This window comes from Cydia strobilella, chromosome Z (assembly GCF_947568885.1).
Source record: "Cydia strobilella chromosome Z, ilCydStro3.1, whole genome shotgun sequence".
NCBI lineage: Eukaryota > Metazoa > Arthropoda > Insecta > Lepidoptera > Tortricidae > Cydia > Cydia strobilella.
This window is the reverse complement of record NC_086068.1, coordinates 14,912,252-14,932,800: the sequence shown is the minus strand read 5'-3', so window position 1 is coordinate 14,932,800 and position 20,549 is coordinate 14,912,252. Positions and strand designations below refer to the sequence as shown.

Genomic DNA, 20,549 nt, shown 5'->3' with positions numbered 1-20,549 from the left:
AATTATAATTTTTATTTAAAAATATAAAACATGATTATTAATTAAAAAATTTTTAAATGGATTTATCACTGGCCCACCCTGTATATGTATTGCTTTTGGCATTTTTTTATTGAATTGGTTATGTTCATATCTCCCTGACTCCCGAACTTCCCTTAGGTACTATATAATTATATCCCCAAGCTCCATATTATTGTTAGAAACTTGTCCTTTTTTGACACGGCAAACTTATTATTTTCATAGGCGGGATGAAAACTCAGTGCTGCGCACGAGCACGACCCGAGGAAAAATATTGTTTAGAAGATTAGCCCTGCGAAGCATAGTTGTGCGACGCTTGTATACATTTAAAATGTGTATCGTGTGCATATCGTGTGCGTGCGCCGCAGTGGGCCCTCAGAACAGAATTATTCTGTAGTCCACTGATAAAGTTACAAGCAAAAAGCGCCGTATAATGATTATGGTTAATAATAATGGTGTGTAGTGGCATAAACAAGAACCTATTCATGAAATAATAGATATTTAGTAATGTACCTATTTTAATAAGTACAGTACTTACCTATAATTTTATGGCGTTGACATTTTTCAAACTTGCTCCTCTAGCAACGTTACAATTGATTATTAGCATTTACAAATCACAAATAAGTATCACGCTGTTTAATAAAATGTTTGGAAAGTCGTGAATTTTTATTTGTAATTACCACCTGCTTTATCAACTGAATAAGTTTATGTACATATGTTTATGAACTGTACCTATGTACATACAGTTAGGTGCATAATTAAATCCCTTTCCACTACTTTGATGTGTACCAAAGAGGTTATAATAGAATGGAGCGGTACCCCATCGGTAAAATCTTACAATAAAAAAACAATGCGTGATGAAGTTCTGTATTTTTTGTATGTTGTTTGGAGACCTTGGAGGAATGTGGGACTATATATTGCAAGCGAAAAAAAGTTGTGCTCCCTGCGTAATTTGCGAAAAACCGCAAAAATTTCGGACTTTTTTTAGGTTTTACAGTTTTATTATAAAATTATGGGTTTTTGGTCAAAACTTGCTTCGTAATTTTGAAAGTACATTAAATTTTGAACAATATAAGCCCATTTACAGCGCCGTATGTCGAATAGTTTTTGAGATATGAGGTTTTAAAAAAAGGATATTTTTTCTTTTTAACTAAATTTTTCGTTTTGCCTATATTTGAAGACAAATATCGGCGCAACCGCTCATGCTAAGATATATTACAATAAATAAAGTTGTAGCAAATTTAATTACCTTTCATTTAAGTGCATGAAAGGGTCAGTAAGTCCTACAGTTCTCTTGTTATCATAAAAAAACTAAATTGCTATAAAGGGGAATGCCGCTGTCACTGTCACATTGCGCAAGAAAGAACGGAAAAGATCATGCGCGCCAAGTGTCAATTTTGATCGAATTTTGTCGATTTTTATTTGTTTTAAAAACGTTACCTTACAATATCAAAATTCGAAAGCTATGAAATTACTATTTAAGTTAAGATAGTCAAGAACGACATATATTTTTTCCACGTCTACGAATATCAACGCCTCTTAGAAAAACATGATCATATAAGGAGATTTTTCGCCTTCTGGCTCAGGGAACCGCCTTAAGGCATTGTCAATATCCCTACAAAAGCAGTACCAATCGTTGAGAGCGCAATCTACGATTAGCTATTACCGGCCTTCCCCGATAGCAACAGGGCGCTGTTAGAGATCAACCATTTTTTACCACTTCTAAGCACTTTATTCATTCAGTAATGAAATTAAGATACAATCTGTAGTATTGCTTGTTTTTCGGCCCCACTTTTTGGTCGTAGCCCACGATGCCGATATTAATTGAACAAGTTGATCTTCACGATAGTTCACGCTGATTGGCGAGGTGCTGGCGAACCGCACTGGAATTACTAGAAGTCGTGTCATTAGATATCTAGGTCGCTATTTGATGCTCTTGAGTGTACTGTGCTGTGAGTCGTGTCAATACAAGATCACGACAAGATCAAAACTATAACAAATTGAAAAATCAGAATCAGCCTCCATTGCCCACTCTAGGCATACGTTTGTAGTACATCTCATGTTTCAGTGGTTGCTGTTAATAACAAAAGTGAGCTCGTATTTGGCACCATATGGACGTATATTTGTGATATGCGTTAAAATTGTTAAATAACAAACGAAACCGTCAACGCCTTCTATACGAGAGTAGGCCAAAGGTAGTGGCGCCATCTGGTCGAGAATCAAATTTTTGTGATTTTCGATGCACGTTTTTTCCTTAGACTGTATCCATCTATTACGGAGTTATATCTATCTTTGATACGGAGTTATATAGGTCTTTGATTATATCTTCTAAAATACTCTATCATGAACATGTATGTTTCATGAGGTTTGAGTCCTTTTTAGAGTTCCGTACCCAAAGGGTAAAAACGGGACCCTATTACTAAGACTCCGCTGTCCGTCTGTCCTTCTGTCTGTCCGTCTGTCACCAGGCTGTATCTCATGAACCGTGATAGCTAGACAGTTGAAATTTTCACAGATGGTGTATTTCTGTTGCCGCTATAACAACAAATACTAAAAACAGAATAAAATGAATATTTAAGGGGGGCTCCCATACAACAAACGTGATTTTTTTGCCGTTTTTTGTGCGTAATGGTACGGAACCCTTCGTGCGCGAGTCCGACTCGCACTTGGCCGGTTTTTTATATATAATTTTAAAAAGGCTCAATTTGCCCAACTGGGCCAAAGGCGTTAAAATTTCCGTTTTTAGGGTTCCGTAACCAAGGGTAAAAACGGGACCCTATTACACTCCTCTGTCCATGTTGACGTCAACTTTAGCCAGTCTTCTGCGAGTACATTCATGTATATGATCTCTTTGGAAGTTTACTAATGCCAATTAGTAAAAAAAAAGTAGCAAGGATCAAAATGCTGTCAAGTTGTATGTACCTTGCTCTGACATGTTTTCATTGTCAGTAATATTTCTCTTCAGTCTTATGATAGCACAAATTAATATGCAAGATGATAATATAATTGTATTAAAGCCTGCAGAATTGGCTGGTCTCGTATTAAAAGAGCGAATACAGGCAGAACTTAAGAGAACAAGAGCATGCAGCAAACAGTATATGCACATAGGAACGAGTACTGACGCTGACATTGAAGAGTTGCAGATTACAAGCAATAAATTAGGTAGCCTAAGTGGTATGGGTTTCGCGGGTCTTAGCCAGTGTCGGATTAGCCCTAAGCCAGAGAAGGCCCGGGCCTGGGGCGGCAAGACATTAGGTGCTGAGAAAGGGGCGGCTAGTCGTTACCACAGGGGCTGGGGACTAGGGCGGCCAACACTGCAAATCCGCCACTGGTCTTACCTACTCTCAATGATCGCTTATTAGGGTTTTTATTTTTACTGTACCGTGGACACTCACGTCAACGGAACATTTTACTCGTACCGTCACGATAAAGTATTGAAGTAAGACATTAAAAGGGACTGCATCCAATTTCTTACATTTATTTATAGGCAATGCCCCCCGCCCTTGTATTGTATCGGTAAAACGTGACGTTGACGTTGACGTGGACGTGGACGTGCACGTAAGGAAATTGATTATTTAGCAGTTTACCATTCATTTTACATTGGACATACAGTTTACGATTCAATTTACTTGAACCGCAAATTACTAAAGAATACATTTTTTCGACCGTACCTACATATTAAAGCGCCCAATTTCTAGTCATTTATAATTTTATCATGATAAAATTATAAGTAGTAGAGGTACCTATTTGTTACCTATAAGTACAGTCGGCCTCAGGAATTAGTCGCAACTAAGAGCGTTTACACGTCCGATCCAATATCGGATAGTCGGATGACATTTCGAGAAAAACAGCCGCTAGAAAATGCCCTATGACATCAAGTCCGTGAGTTTTGAAAGCCTACCGAGAGAAATAAGTACCGTCATCTGCCTCTCCTCTGCCTCTCTAACACGTGAATTAGAAGAGCGCTGATGCAGATAGGTAACTATAGTTTGTCAAAGGACTGTCTCATTTCAAACATAGACAGAGAGAATCATACTATCTTTGTCTTACACTAGTACTAGCACCCAAAAGAAAGGGATAAGTATAATTTTCCGGGTTGTTACTGACTGACAAATTGATTTGACCAACTATAAATTTCATTTTTCGTGGTGGCCCTCATGTCCTTCTCCCAACGCAGCTCGCTGAGCCACAGATTATATAATAGTTCTGCTGAGCACTGAGCTGGCCGTGCGTGGATCGCGGATAATCATTGTTTATGAATTGTTATTTAAATTAGTTTTAACAAAGAAAAGTACCTAATCGATTAATAAAATTTGTAAAATTACGCATAGCATTAGTAGCAATTTTCAATAGCGTTTATGCAAAAATATAGTTTGTCAAAGGACTGTCTTTATTTCAAACTTAGAGAGAATTATACTATCTTTGTCTCACACTAGCACTAACACCCAAAAGGAAAAGGATGAGTACTTATAGTTTTTTTTTTGTTCTTATTTACTGACAATTTGGTTTGAACTATAGTTACAAAAATATTAGTGGTGCGTTTTAGACGTATGTTCGTGTTTTTTTTCTATTGAGCGTAAGTTGTTTAATCAGGTTTCGAAGCGGCCTCACGATTGCAATTAATATTGTTTGGCAAACGTATTATGATATAATGCACCTTAACGCTTTCTTTTGAACAACAAACAATAATTATTATTCACAACGACGGGACTTAATCGCGTAAACACTTACAATCAGTTGTCAGCTCGCTGGTGAACAGAGCACAAGATCTGTGTGACCCTGAATATTTAAAGAGCGAGATGTCGCATATTCAGGAGGTACTTAGGTGGAACGGGTATAAGGTGAGAAAGTGGCAACCCAGACGAAAAGCAAGAGTGAAGCGTCCTGATGTCTCCAGGCAACCGGCATTTTTACCTTATGTGAAAGGAGTAACGGATATGGTTGGCACAGTACTTGATAGGTACTATATAAAGACGGTATACACTCTTTTATCCAAAATTGCAGGAAACCTGAGGTCACCGAAGGACGTTATCCCGTTCCAGTCACCTGGCGTTTATAAGATCGATTGCAGTTGTAGTTCCTACATCGTGGAAACGAAACGTACCATTGCGGAGCGAGTTAAGGACATGAATCTAGTATAACTGGATCGGTCATGAGGAGTGGGGGAAAATGACCGAACGGGATAGTCTTATGTATCTTTCAGTAGGAGTAGCAGAGAAAGCGCTGTTATTGTTTGTCCTTGTCATAGTTTCACTTTTCCACCGCTGCCACAACCGAGGTTGTGGCAAACAAATAAGTACGTGACATGTCATGTTTGTTCGTTGCTTGTTTAATTATCGTTGTTTTGTATGATATTGTGCTTTCTCTTATGAAATATAGTGATGGTTAGCGTTTTGAATGCCTGAACTTTGATAAAATACTGGTGAATTGTTCTGTAATTGGCTGTAATAGCCGCTCTGAGCAAAAATATGAGATCATAATCTTTCACACGTAAGTACGGTATTTTACACCTTCCTCTTAACGCAATATGTGAGAATAACATCGTAAAATTACGTTACACTTAAAGCAATGTAGAATCAAACGATTTCAATAAAAATATCACAATTATTTACGCAAATTAACAAAACATTATTTGTAAAATTATCCGCCCAAATTACGTAGGTAGGTAGGAGTCTGAGGTCAGCCATTTTTAAACTTCTTCTTAATTTAGCTGCATAACAATCATGTTAGGGATACCAGATGAAAATATCATAATTTTATGGGTAATTTTGACCTCGAAGTTTTTTCGTACTTCTAATTCCAAAAAATAAATAAACAGATGTTGTGAAGATTAAATGTGGTGTACATTAATTGGTGTGATTGCGATTTGTGATTTCTTTAAATTAAAACCCATAATACATTTTATTTTACGTTTTATTTACTAAACATGTTTAGTTTTGTACCACCTGCGCGAATTATAGGAGGTATTCCATTGTTTATACGCCTAAAAAGGACGGCCCATTGACATTTTATTTAACAATTTTTTAATACCGTCAAGCAAGCTAACTTTGCCTCCAGGGTAATCGCCCCAACGTGATATCAAATATTGGGGTAATTTTTACCAATATGGTATCCCCACGTTTATGACGTCATCTATGTCTATCCCTTACGGGCGCACGCGTATAGCTGGTCTATGTAATGCTAGGTCTATGGTTAAGGAGCATATCGCAGCTGTCAAGAATCGTCAGGTGAACAAGTCTGCCGTTGCTGAGCATTTACTAGAGTCAGGGCCAAACCACTGGATTGAGCTTCACAACCCTAGAATACTTTCTAATCGTGGGTTTTATAGTAGAAAAATCCGTGAAGCCATTGAAATCAATAAACATAGAAATTTCAATCGAGACGAAGGTTTTAAGATCTCATCCACATGAAACCCAGTCATTAGTAACTGTAAGCGAAAACAAATATCGAAAGTTGAAAAATCGAATATTGTGAGTGTTGTGTGTCGACCCGGTGACATCCCTAGTGCGCAAAACGTTCAAGTTAATAAACAAGACCAAGTGCGGGTAGTTCGAAAAACTCGCGCGCCTAGAAGATGTTGATGTCAACTTTAGCCAGTCTTCTCCGAGACCACGGGGACAACGCCGTCCTCGAAACGTCGGAGGTAAATTTAAAACTTATTTTACGCGATTAAGTCCCGTCGTTGTGAATAAATAATGAGTAAAAATCGTGAAAGTTTAAATCAGTGTTTAACAAACAATAAAATTAAAGGATTATTAAAAAGGCACTGATGTACTTTTTGATTCTTTGTAGTCGTATCCGACATCCGATATCGGATCGGACAATGTGTACATGCTCTTACGCGTAAAATGAGATCGTTCAAGAGGATCTTCTTCATTTTAAACAGCGATATCCCAGTTGCATCCTAAAAGAACCAGCTCTCTGTATATTGTAGATACATATCTAATTTCAGAAGAAAGCGATAACGACGACGAAATGTTGCAAAACCGCAAAGTGTGGAGCCGTTGGAGTAAGTGGAGCTCGTGTTCGGTGAGCTGCGGCTCGGGCTTCATGGCGCGGCGGCGAGCGTGCGTGGCCGGCCGCTGCGCTCGCGGCGAGCGCGAGGAGCAGCGCCGCCCGTGCCGCCGCACGCCCTGTCCGCCAACCACGCACGAACCCCACGCCCGAGAACCAACCACCAAATATTTGCTTGTAATAACATAATATATATTTTCTCCAATATGCTCGGAAATGTTTATCTTATTGTAGGAAAAATAGTACGGGAATTCCTTTATTTATGGTCAAACGCAAATTAAAAAAAAAAAACAAATCATTATTGTCCTATTTTAGCGGATGGGAAGTTCATTACTGTATTGTTTTTTATTGTATGGGAAGTTCATTACTGTATTGTTTCTAATAAAAAAAGAGTTACTCTAATCGGACAACGGGTCTCGGAGTAATCGACGAACATACATAAGAATTCTGGGAAAAGAAAACGGTTAAAAATAATGTTCCGGGGTGGATTTCAAAATCCGGCGAAAAGTTATGTCTCGGTTTTTATTAAAAAAAACTAGTATGTTGTGTGTGTTGCAACTTTTTTATTTACTTTTTTTTTATTTGTTTTTAAGAACTATTATCTTAATGTTCCTTCAATTAACATCACCAGTAACATAACAGTTTTTTTTATATAAAATTCTACTAAGATGCTACTATTGGGCCAGTTTTGCATCTAACTGAAAAAAGAAACTCGTATATTGTCTGTCAACCACAAAAAAAAACGGCCAACTGCGAGTCGGACTCGCCCACAGTACAAATATACCTTTACAAATTTAACTTTTTTATATTTAATTTTATTTTTTTACAAATTAATAGTTTACTGATTTTTCCCTGTACTTGTAGTATAAGACGATATTACATGTCTTTCATAGTTCTAGGTCAACAGGAAGTACTACCCTATATATTTTGTTTCCCTTGAGAGCAGGAGCGTAGCTAGAGGATATGGCGCCCGGGGCAGTCACCAAATTTGCGCCCCCTGACGACTGACAAAAGTTTCCCCGCTGCTGCCTTTTGCCCATTTTGCCCCCCCCCCCCCCCTTAGATGGCGCCCGGGGCACTTGCCCCCTCTGCCCCCCCCCCCCCCTAGTTACGCCACTGCTTTAGTGTCGAAATATACGTTTTTTGTGGCGTAAACGGCCGTATGTATACTACGTTACATACATATTACGTTAACGTAGATGTTTGATTTTTTTCACAGCTTCAAGGGGCTATAGATCTAAGTAATTATATGGTTTTAAAAGTCCGTTATCGATTTTAGTTGCAAAAATGTAAAATTGATATATTTAGTCGCTGAAATTTGTACACCTTTTGATACGTAACAGAAATAACAAGTACTGGTTTCTATTGAAGACGTGCTAATATCTTCAAAAATCATCTTGCAGTTTTACATATCAATTTTTTGAAAACAGACTCTTTAAATTAGTATTTTTTTTCTGATGGACGTTTAGGTAAACGCGCGTAAGCACTGATTTTGTCGCTCTTATTTGTAAATTTCGTAGTTTGGACGGCTAAACATGGTAATTTTTAGGGTTCTGTACCTCAAAAGGAAAAAACGAAACCCTTATAGGATCACTCGTGCGTCTGTCTGTCTGTCCGTCTGTCACAGCCTATTTTCTCCGAAACTACTGGACCAATTAAGTTGAAATTTGGTACACATATGTAAGTTTGTGTCCCAAAGATGGACATGTAACGTAAACAAATGAATTTTAAACATGGAGGCCACTTTTGGGCGGTAAATGAGAAAATTTTAAAATAAAGTTTTTTGCTATATCGTGTTACATAGGTATCAAATGAAAGAGCTTATTGTGAGTATCTCAAATATGTTTTTTTTTATAATTTTAGGATAAAGAGTTTAGAAGTTATTCAAGAAAATAGGCAAAAAAATAACTATTCCATTATCTCCGAAACCTCTAAAATTTTGAGAAAAATACAAAAAATAGTTCTTTACCTAATAGATGACAGGAAAACTTATTAGAAATATTCAGTCAAGCTTGAGTCGGACTTAATTACTTAGTTTTTGATCCGACCCCTACGGGTTTTTTAATGACAATTCACTCATGTTTCACATAAAAAAATGCATTGTTGAAAATTGTGTAATGTACGGAACCCTTGGAACGCGAGTCCGACTCGCACTTGGCCGGTTTTTGAATTACACATATCTTGTACTTCCACCTTTTACAGACTACATTTTTTTATTATGACTTTAAAGTAGTGTAAATGAAAGTTAGACGAAATCAATTTTCTCCAGAAATAACTTCAAAACAAGTGACAATTTCTCTGAAAATTGACTTAATTTCAACGTAATTTTGATACTTAAACAATCTACAACATTTGCTGAAACTGTTCTTATACATACAAAAAAAATACAAATTAATGTATTGCATTACTTTATACAGCTGTTCTTAGTTATAAGGGTTAGGTAGGTAATTAGTCCATCTTAAGTATAAAGAGCAAGTATTAGGTGAGTATTTAACATAAATTTGTATAATTTGCCACCATAATTTTTTGAAGTATTTTTAAAAACTGCCCTTTCTCTTCATATATAACCGGTGACGCACGCTCGCGACCTCATTATTAAAAGGCAAGATGAGAAGACGTGCTAATAGAAACCAATACTTGTTACTTAGATAGTACGGTAACAAAACGTGTTTAATTTCAACGACTAAATCTTTTAATTTCAAAATCGTTACCGGGCTCTTAATTTTAACTCGATACCTCTAAGCGTTCCTGAGATAAAGGGTCTTGACAGACAGACGGACGGACAACAAAGTGCCCCTATAAGGGTGCAGTTTTTTTCCTTTTAAGGTACTATGAAGGTACGGAACCCTAAAAATTTAATAACCATGTTTGGGATGCATACAGAGTTACTACGTTTTAACTTTGAGTAGCAGTGCGAGATACGAGAATTTTTCAAATTAGTGGCGATTTACGAGTTTTTAACTTTTGTACCTATACCTACCCCGCCTACGCCGCCGCCGTTTGCAATTGAATGACTAAATTCCTCATGTATTAAATGATCACGGTTACAAGTGTTCCGAAAGCCAACTAGAAAACATGGTCAGCCTAGCTAGTCCCATATACACTGGTAGAAGGGCGTAAGGTACCCAACGATACGTTCGTTCCTACGATAGGTATTAGGTATATAGTTAGGATGCCTAGGGTGAATGCCGGCGGGCGGAGCCAACAGGTCCGCCCAGAAACGCCTATTGGGGGTGCAACCCCTTGATGATGATTTCCATTTTAATCATTGGATAGATTTATCAACGCTAGCTACCCACTTGCGACTTATAGGGTATACGTATAAAACTTGTATAAGATATATTTATACTCGTAACTTATCAATTAGGGCCTATTTGCAGCATTTCTGAATAGGATAATCCTCTAAAATCTTTTAATTTTATTGCTAAACATCTTCCAAACAAACGACGCAGTAATAAGGTAAATCAAGGATGCTAAATTTCTGCTATTGAATTAATACGTTTTCATATTAAATAAATTAGATCATTTTAGGAAGGGGAGCCACCGGAGTGATGATCGCACTTTTTTGTCGTGTACAGACGCCTCTGCGAACGAAGCCGCCTTGCAACCAATCTTGCAACGACGTGGACACTTGTGTAGTGCGTTAAATTACAAGTTGCATTCTAAGTAAACAAATGATTGTGTGTGGGTGTGTGTGGGTATTATAATAATAATAAACAGTAGAAACGACGGTTGTTTTATCAAACTACTTTATATGGTTTACGCACATAAAATAAAATTTCATAGATTCGGTAGGTGAAGTGCGCGCCACATTTATACCTATAGTATACTCGGAAAGAAATGTTTCAGTTATGATTCTTGCCTTTATTATTATTTGCTTTTATTTAATAGTGTTATCTCAAGAAAGATTACCATATGATGTGACTACCGCTAATCAGGTCGTTTTCATAAACTCTGACGAAGACGAGTTGAGCCAAGCTTTACTTCTAATAGAAATGCTGAAAACAGGTACGTAGGTATATAAGCTACGGGTATTTATTATATTGGGTCGCATAATAATTGATCAAATGTAATGTTACGCATAAAACTAATTTCGCATAATTGTTATTACATTAGGAGTATCAATTATAAGCGACGAGATAGGCACCGGTATTTATACTTGCAATGTATAAGTAGGTAGGCCTTAGTAGTTTCCTGGGTGCCTCGCCAAGGTGACAATCGCTTACGCTACGCTACGACAACGAAACACTTTGTGTCTCTCTATCACTCTTCCATATTAGCATTTAAGCTCTGTACTTTGTATTAATAAATAAATAAAATAATAGTGGGGCAGTGACAGTTGCGTTTCGTTCGCTACGGATCGTAAACGATTGGCATGTTGGCTGCGCACCCTGGTTATTACGGAAGTAGCTAATTAAGAGGATACGGGAGCTGAGATTTAAATATTTTATGTGAATATATTCGTCTCGCTAACGGAAGCGGCTCCTAAAACAAGTGCGATATGCACAACGCCAGGTTAGGCGAACAATCCTGCGTAAAAATCTCAAAAAACGAAGTTTGGTACTCGACTGTTTCCTCCTACAAAACTTAACCAAATGTAACGAAATTTGAGATCTAAATGGTAATGAAATTATCTCACTTTTTAGGCTAATTGATGATGAAGATGCAGATATTAATAATAATAATAAGGACGGTACGGTCGACATTTGTCGGGCATGCCGCCGTCCCGGAGAGTCACTCAGGCATATCATTTCCGGTTGTTCTCATCTTGCTAACGGCGAGTACTTGCACAGACATAATCTCGTAGCCAGGATTATTCACCAGCAGCTTGCTCTTCTATATGGCCTTGTGGACCGCGAAGTACCGTACTACAAGTATTTGCCTGTGCCAGTTCTCGAGAATGGTCGTGCCACGCTCTATTGGGATCGGTCTATCATCACTGACAGGACTATTGTAGCCAATAAGCCTGACATCGTGCTGATAGATCGAACGCAGCGCCGGGCAGTGCTCGTCGACGTCACCATCCCCCATGATGAGAATCTCGTGAAGGCCGAGAAGGACAAGTCCAGCAAGTACCTAGACTTGGCTCACGAGATAACCGCCATGTGGAATGTTGACTCGACGATCATTGTTCCTATAGTCGTGTCAGCGAACGGTCTCATTGCGAAGAGTCTCGACCAACACCTAGAGAGACTCTCGCTGGGTGGTTGGATCAAGGGTCAGATGCACAAGGCGGTGATCTTGGACACGGCGCGGATAGTCCGCCGGTTCCTCTCTCTGCGGCCCTGACCACCGGCAGCTTGGGCCCTGCCTCGCTGCTGGCGGCACCCTAGGTTAGGTTTTTTATAATGTGTTTATATGTATTTTGTATTGTTTTGTTAGTGTTTTATATTTTACTTTTATATACATATTATAAAAATCCTAACTTAAGAAAAAAGATTAATAAAGAGAAATAATAATAATAATCTGCTTTGAAAAAAACATTGCTCTAGTTTCAAAAATACGGAGGAAATAGTCGAGTACGTTGTATGGAGAAATGACCACTCCTGTTGCCTCTTAAATTTTATCATAGATTACCTCAAGCTATTACAACAAAATTATGACGTAGCCGAGAATGTTACCGCGATGGTCGAACAATCCACTTGCGCAGCGACTACTTCCCTGGATAATGAGATGTCTGGACCGACGCGAAATCCAACCATTGCCACAACTACAAGTTAGTACTTATAATCGCTATACTTATAACGTATTTAAGTATTAAATATATTAATAACGGGTCACTCACGTGTTTTAGGTCGAAAACGCTCGACATGTTTCACTCCGTACCGAGGAGTGTGATTCAGCGAAAAGTACGGGAGGCTATCGAAATTGGTCGTCATCCGAATTTTAACCGTGATTGTGGTTGGTCAGTGCCTCCGAGCTGGAAAACTGTTTTGGGTACTACGTCGGTGGACAGTGTGGACGAACTATTAGCGAATGACGTAGTGAGTGTTGTGTGCAACCCATCATTTGACAATAATGCCGTAAACGAGGGTAGTTTCTCGCCCCCCCTGCCGCCACCGGCGCCCGCGCCGAGTCATCGGGCGCGGAGGGCTGCGGCCCGCAGTCTGCGCCGGTCCGTCACCGTCGACGCAAGCTCCTGATGACGCTCCTCGGTACGGAGTGAAACATGTCGAGCGTTTTCGACTTAAAACACGTGAGTGACCCGTTATTAATATATTTAATATGTCTGTGTCTCACGGAAGTTTTGTTATTAAAACGTATTTAAGTACTTAAACACTTTTCAGATTAAGATTACATTCAGTACTCAGTACTTTATTAATGGTAATTTATATACCTATTACCGATTGAAACTGAAATTGAAGTCATATTAATTAATTAATAAAAAACCGGCCAGGTGCGAGGCGGACTCGCCCACCGAGGGTTATTCACAACTTTGGGAACGAATCAAATTATTTTATTAAATATTTTTGATTTGTGTTTTTACACTTCCGGCAGGATTTGAACCCGCAACCTCAGCAATCCGTGCGTTGCTCTTAACCAATTGAGCTACGGAAGCTTACCAGAACCTTGCAAATCTTTCCATTACTTCCCTTATGTATACACGCCTTTGGGGTGGCGTAAAGCGACATCTACCGTAAGACGATTACATCTTTTCGGCACCGGAGTCTCAAGTTGCATTGAGAATTCACCAGTAACAATGTGCTAACCCATACTAAAATCAAATTTTTAACACGCAGATACGTCTGCGAGCGATATTCCAAATTTTTATATTAAAGGAAAAAATGGAAAAAGTTACACTTCCGGCAGGATTTGAACCCGCAACCTCCGCAATCCGTGCTAACTGCTCGGCAATATAACTCATACTGCTAGCTAACCCGGATTGCGGAGGTTGCGGGTTCAAATCCTGCCAGAAGTGTAACTTTTTCCATTTTTTCCTTTAATATAAAAATTTGGAATATCGCTCGCAGACGTATCTGCATGTTAAAAAAATTGATTTGTGTTTTTATAAGTACCTACTAACCATATGTGCCATTTTCAACCAAAAGGGTACTTATCGTCGGTTGTCAATAAGGCGCTATTTCTATATAGCTTCAATTTGAAATCAACCTTATCGACAACGACAATGTGGTACCTTTTGGTTGAAAACGTGACATATATAAATAATAACCTAAAATAGTTGTCATATATTATTAGAAGGCTTCGTCACTTTTTTAGGGTTCCGTACCCAAAGGGTAAAAACGGGACCCTATTACTAAGACTCCGCTGTCCGTCTGTCTGTCTGTCACCAGGCTGTATCTCATGAACCGTGATAGCTAGACAGTTGAAATTTTCACAGATGATTTCTGTTGCCGCTATAACAACAAATACTAAAAGTACGGAACCCTCGGCGCGCGAGTCCGACTCGCACTTGGCCGGTTTTTCTTTAATATACCTTTAATATACATCTATTTCAGTTGTTAACTAATTTATAAAAAAAAATATTTCAAATTTACAGTTTTTAGATTTTTCTCTGTATTTGTAGTGTTATTACTTGCCAAATTTCAGTTCTAGGCCAAAGAGAAGTACCCTATTAATTTTGATTCCCTTGAGTGTCGAAGTTTACGTTTTTTGCGGCAACGGCATAAACAGCCGTATCTTTTTTAAAGTTAACAGAAAATTATGGTTTTAATTTCAATAGAATAAAATAGAATAGAAAGTTCTTCTCGATACCGAGATAAAGTGCTTGACAGACAGACGGACGGACGGACGGACAACAAAGTGATCCTATAAGGGTCCGTTTTTTTCTTTCGAGGTACGGAACTAAAGGTTCCGATTTCAAATACAAAACAATTTGCTTCTGGGTCTATTAAGACTTATATTATAATACATAGGTATACATCGTTTCAAATAAAATAAAAATATGACATATCTAAATGTTTAATAGCATTATTTCAATTGTTCCATAATTGTCATGTCCACAATACACATTTTTTCCGCAGCCATAGTATCTTATGACGAGAACAGAGATTCCACACCCAATAAAGGCAACGCGGCATGGCAGTCATGGCACCCCCCGATGGTTCACGCCGCGCCCGTGTTTCCGTTGCGGTGGGCAGACCTCGTCACCACGAGGGTTTACAGCTACACGATGCCGTTATTCAATGCTCATAATCCTCCACGACAACAGCCAAGTCCAGTACGTCCACCAGTTCCACCACTAAGGCCTTGGAGACGTTTCTTTCCTGATTCTTTTTTTTACGGTCAGTTTATAGCACCTATTACAATGTTTAATTCATTTTTAATTATTTATATATATTAATATTTACCTACCTAAAGTAGTAAGTTTAATTGCTACGAATAGTTAGCTTGGGTAATATATATCCTTTTTGGTAATATACACCGGGAGCATTCCACGGGCTGTCCCGTACAAACGCATTTTATTGCCTGTGTTGTACTTATGTACTTTTTTTCGGCATTTAATGCAGATGATTAATTTTCTGTGCATATTTTTGACCATTTGTCACAGAAAAGGATAGGTACTTCGTATACCTGCAAATACTGAGAAAATTCGCGTTCGTACGGGAGGTAGACAATTTTGTGGAATGCTCCACCGTGTTTTTATTGAATCCCGTTAACCCCGAAGGGTATAAAAAGTAATTAAATGTTGCATATAGCGTTGTTGTTTTGTAACACGGGCATTATTTATTATTTAACTCAACCAAACAAGTGAAAACTGTGAGTGTGACACATCAATGTCACTCATTTATTAATTATTATCATCGATCGTCCGAGGTCTAGGAGGATATAACCAACGGAGACGCCACGACTGTAAGTTGCATGCTGTACAAAAAAGTCTGCCAACGTCAAATGTATACGTAACGTCAAAATAGCCATGTTAGATAAACGTCAGTCCATACATTGCGTATGAGTCATACGGTATGACCATTGGCCGACTATTTTCGACAGAGGGGAACGCCTGTTAATGGCTACTCCGTTTGGTTATATCCTCCTAGTCCGAGGTAGTACCACGTTTTTTCCATTACGGAGTTATATCTACCTTTGGTAGTACTTACGTTTAGTAGAAATTCTGCAAACTCGTACTAAACACTAATTAATATGTAAACAGGGCCTAAGGCAAGCTTACACGCTCGTAGAGGCCTTAATAATAACTCCCTCCTTATTATTAAGGCCTCTAAAAATAATTGATTGATTATCTCCGAAATGGAGGTGATTAGAATACGTAGCCGGTCCGGAGTTTTTGAGAATGTTACTTAATTTAATAAGCTCAGGAATGCACCCTTGAATTTAACAAAAAAAAAACACTTCGTATAGTAATATAAGATCATAGCTAAGAGACATCCAAAAGTATTAAATATAAATAAAATAGATAAACAATCAATAAGCAGAGAACATATTGATAATAATTATTATTACTATATTCCGTGTCGATAAGAGGGATGTTGCTGATGCCGATTTTTTGACATCCGCGGACGCGGATGCAGACGAGGATTCTTAAAGGCTCATATCCGCGGATGCGGATGTCGAGATTAGGCACATATAAAACGTCAAATATTACTCTTTAGTAATTTTTATTTAAAAAAAAAAACGAAACTATTTGAACTAGAATATAGGTGCCCCACAATCGCATTACTATACTAAAGTCCAAATAAAACAAATTTATTCACTTCTTGTCGCTGTCTGTCATAGGCTAGTGTTGGATCGACGAATCACAAAAACGTAACGAGATTCCTATTGGGTAATGACGAAATTACCTAGCACTTACGACTAAGACGTTCCTGTACCTACCTGCTCCACATCCGCATCCGCATTAAGCTCCGCATCGATTTTATGCGGATGCGGATGCAGATGTTGAAAATAATGCGAAAGTTCCGCGGTTGCAGGAATGCAGATACGGATGCGAATATTCGCAACATCCCTAGTCGATAAGTCGAACAAACGTCGGCCAAAACCACCCGTCTCTTCAAGCAACTTAACGCACACTTTATTTTGTACCTAGTTGTAGTGTTTATTTACAGTAGGTAAGTATTAAAAAGTAGGTGGATAAGTAATTAGATGTAGGACCTATTTTACTTTTTCTTTACCAAATATTTTTCAGATGTTCATCCTCGTCGATTTCCTAAATCTCCACGTAAGTTACTTTAACCTTGGTATTAAAAAAAACTGTCAAATACCTGCATATCCCATGTTATAATGTTAAATTTGTTTGATAGCTATTAGACGTTCGGACCGTCTGTCAACACTAGCAACAGCTGGAGCTACTATTGCTCAAAAGACGGCAACAACAGAGAGGCCTACAAAAAGTACTAAGAATATTAAACGCACGGCTTCAACGTCGTCTAGTAGCTTAGCCACTTCGAAATCTCTACGCACCTCTAATGGCCGCACATTGCGGCAACGAACTTCTAAGAAGGGTAAGGTTTTGCAATTACACGTTAAAAGCAACGTAGAGGCATTTTTTAAACCGATGGCAAACAAGCGTGAATTTCTTTGGATTGTCGCTTACTAATTATAGCTTATTGTTTGTAAATCCTTGAATATATACCATTTTATTTTCAGCAAAATTTCATAAAATGACCTCAACGTACATACAAAATACCGATCCAGTAGAAGCAGAGATAGCTTCAGAACTTTTAAAAGAATTCAAACTGATAAATATTACCCCAAAAACCAAAATAAGAAAAACAGTGACTGTAGGCGGCACAAGCACAGAATAATTGTTCGGTTGCGGGAGAAATGTTATTAAATGTTACAACTCGGCACAACTCGGTACCTAAGTTATTGATTTAAAAAAACTCTTTTACAGTACATATGGTGCTACTTTCTCGCACTAGTGCGTAAAAGAGGACTTTTCGTGCATATGTTGAAAGTTTAAAGGGCCATATGTACTGTAAAATGTTGTACGATACTCGTGCGAATAGGTAATTCGCAACTCGTGTCGATTTTAAACACTCCCTGCGGTCGTGTTTTAATTTATCGCCACTCGTTTCGAATTTCCTCTTTTCCGCACTTGTATAGGAAATAACTATTACAATGCATGTGCTCGAAAAGTGCGTTTCCTACGGAGCCATAGCATGCGGAAAGTACTACTTTTCCGCACTAGTGCTTTTTGTTTTCAATTTTTTTTTACAGTACATATGGTGCTACTTTCTCGCACTAGTGCTTTTTGTTTTCAATTTTTTATTAATTAAAGTTATTTGCCATGATATGTTTTTTTTATTTACTCGCACAATGCATAGTAAAACATTGTATGATACACGTGCGTAAAGATGATTTCCGACTCGTATTCCACTCGTCGGAAATAATACACTTTCCGCACTTGTTGCATAAATAGCTATTACAGTACATATGGTGCTACTTTCACTAGTGCGTAAAGAGCACTTTTCGTGGATATGTCGAAAGTTTAAAGGCCCATATGCATATGTACTGTAAAACGTTGTACGATACACGTGCGAATAGGTAATTCGCAACTCGTGTCGATTTAAAACACTCCCTGCGGTCGATTTTTAATTTATCGCCACTCGTTTCGAAATTCCTCTTTTCCGCACTTGTATCGGAAATAACTATTATTTAACTACATGCTTAATAGTAGGTACATTATGATACTAGTGCGAAAAGTAGGAAATTCGCAACGAGTAGTGATAAATTAAAATACGACCAGGGGATGTTTTAAATCGGCACGAGTTGCGAATTATCTATTCGCACGTGTATCGTACAACGTTTTACAGTACATATTTTCGACATAGGCACGTATAGTGCTAATTACCGTACTAGAGCGGTAAAGTAACACCATATGTACTGTTATAGTCCTACATTTCGATGCTAGTGCGGAAAGTATGTCATGGCGAGTGGCAAGAATCGGGCCGAGTTAAGAATGACATTTCCGCACGTGTATCGAACGTTTTTTAATACAGTTGCGAAAAATAAGAAAAGCATTCGAAAATTTTTATATTATTAATTCTGTGACATCATTGACATTGACATTATGAAGAGGTGTTTTTCTAGCTTTTATTCGACTAGAATAGATTTTGTTATTGTTATTGAACCCACTTCAATGAAAGATTTTTTTTTTCAAATGCATGTTCTATAAAACAGAAACAATTGTAAATATAAAACATTGTACTATTATTACCTAAGTATCGTTATTTACGATTATTTGTGTATCGCATATTTATAAAAACAATATCGAAGTTTGCCTTTGGAAACTTAAAACATGCTTGCAGTAAGAAAAAAAGCCTTCTTTGACAGGCGTTCTATTCCATTCAGACAACTTATTAAGAACGGTTTTCAATATTCAATATTAAAAAATAAACGTGTTATAATGATGAAGAGGTAATTAAGTAATAACGCTAAACAGCTACGTAAAGTAGTTATTTTTGAGCAACTATTAAAAATCAATATTATTTATTTATTATCTATAGAAATGACTTAACCCTCCAGTGGCTAAAGCAGAACACGTATGAGTTTTTCTTTATCTCTTGTATATGAGATCTATTTCAGTTTACATTTTTATATAGTAGTGTGACTAGGTACTTAATAAAAGAAGTATTAAATAAAATGATTTGATTTGTCTCCTAGTTGTACTAATTTATTTAAATGTTTTAGTTCACGACTTATTTTATAATTACTTCTTTAGACCTTTTTAAATCCTAAAAACGCATAAATACATATTTTTCATCACACTTGCGCAGTAAGCGTGCTATTTCACGCATGTGCAGGGGAAGCTAAAGTCAATTTTACTCCCACGGGAGTTATAGCTTTTTTTAAATTATGTCACTAGCTCATACGAACCAAGTAGGTTCTAAGTAAAATACTTGTTAGAAGTCAAGGTATAAAATAGTTATTTGTTATACAAGGGTGCAAAGTTGTATTTTACCCGCGAGTGTAGAATTCATCACACGCGAAGTAAAATACATTTGCACCCGTGTGTAACACAAAACTTTTCACCTCACTATAGCGAGGAAAGTGCAACATCCACAGGCGTTAGATAATCTTCATCACTGGAATCACTAATTTTTTTACGATATTATAACAGAAAACTCTGAAGTTGTGTATTTTTACGCGAGTCGGTGGAAAAGTTTTTAAGTAAAAAATTTGTTGACAATGTTGACATTTCTGACGTATGAAATGTCAACGATGCGTTTTAAAATTGCATCGACTCAACTTGTGCGTTCAGAATTATATTTAACATCATTATTAAAAAAAACACGTTTCTTATGGAATTTTAAGGTGTATGACTTAAAATCATTAAATAAAGCTAAATTTGGTATTTTTTATTAGATTCTCAAACCATTTATTTAATGATAATTAATATCGAACGAACCATTATCATGAGCGTTTTACGTTTTGTTATCTGTCAAGCTACTTAAACACGCTCCATCCAAGGTCAAATTACTTTCCCCACTAGTGGATAAAACGCGTTTTTCCCCCGCTTGTTTTGAAGGATAAAAGACAACTTTCCGAGCTAGTGAGGGGAAAAGAGTTTTACTTTCAAAATACTAACGTTATAATAAATATTT

At 37.6% G+C, this 20,549-nt stretch overlaps 3 protein-coding genes across 3 annotated transcripts in view; all 3 read left to right on the top strand.

Annotated features, from left to right (window-relative positions):
* The first annotated feature begins 2,969 nt into the window (after positions 1–2,969).
* LOC134754449 (A disintegrin and metalloproteinase with thrombospondin motifs adt-2-like) lies at positions 2,970–7,236 on the top strand. The gene is made up of 2 exons (XM_063690780.1): positions 2,970–3,177; positions 6,968–7,236. Exons 1-2 carry the CDS (start codon positions 2,985–2,987, stop codon positions 7,216–7,218), a joined length of 444 nt encoding a protein of 147 aa, XP_063546850.1. The 5' UTR covers positions 2,970–2,984; the 3' UTR covers positions 7,219–7,236.
* Positions 7,237–11,530: 4,294 nt separating this feature from the next.
* The window catches only part of LOC134755113 (uncharacterized), a 43,693-nt gene continuing 34,674 nt past the window's right edge, over positions 11,531–20,549 (top strand). Inside the window, exons 1-2 of the mRNA XM_063691590.1 lie at positions 11,531–11,544; positions 11,676–12,410. Of these exons, the coding sequence (XP_063547660.1) occupies positions 11,531–11,544; positions 11,676–12,318 (657 nt within the window). The 3' untranslated portion in view covers positions 12,319–12,410. The remainder of the gene's footprint in view (positions 11,545–11,675; positions 12,411–20,549) is intronic.
* On the top strand, positions 12,655–17,753 carry LOC134755110 (uncharacterized). The gene is made up of 5 exons (XM_063691588.1): positions 12,655–12,745; positions 15,012–15,272; positions 17,129–17,161; positions 17,244–17,444; positions 17,590–17,753. Exons 1-5 carry the CDS (start codon positions 12,655–12,657, stop codon positions 17,745–17,747), a joined length of 744 nt encoding a protein of 247 aa, XP_063547658.1. The 3' UTR covers positions 17,748–17,753.

What these genes read in the sequence shown, in the direction of transcription:
- LOC134754449 (XM_063690780.1), top strand. Translation starts at nt 2,985, where the DNA reads ATGATAGCACAAATTAATATGCAAGATGATAATATAATTGTATTAAAG. An exon ending in GATTACAAGCAATAAATTAG is followed by an intron (nt 3,178 to 6,967) that starts GTAGCCTAAGTG and finishes ATCTAATTTCAG; the next exon opens with AAGAAAGCGATAACGACGAC.
- LOC134755110 (XM_063691588.1), top strand. Translation starts at nt 12,655, where the DNA reads ATGGTCGAACAATCCACTTGCGCAGCGACTACTTCCCTGGATAATGAG. An exon ending in TCCTGATTCTTTTTTTTACG is followed by an intron (nt 15,273 to 17,128) that starts GTCAGTTTATAG and finishes AATATTTTTCAG; the next exon opens with ATGTTCATCCTCGTCGATTT. An exon ending in GCAACGAACTTCTAAGAAGG is followed by an intron (nt 17,445 to 17,589) that starts GTAAGGTTTTGC and finishes TTTTATTTTCAG; the next exon opens with CAAAATTTCATAAAATGACC.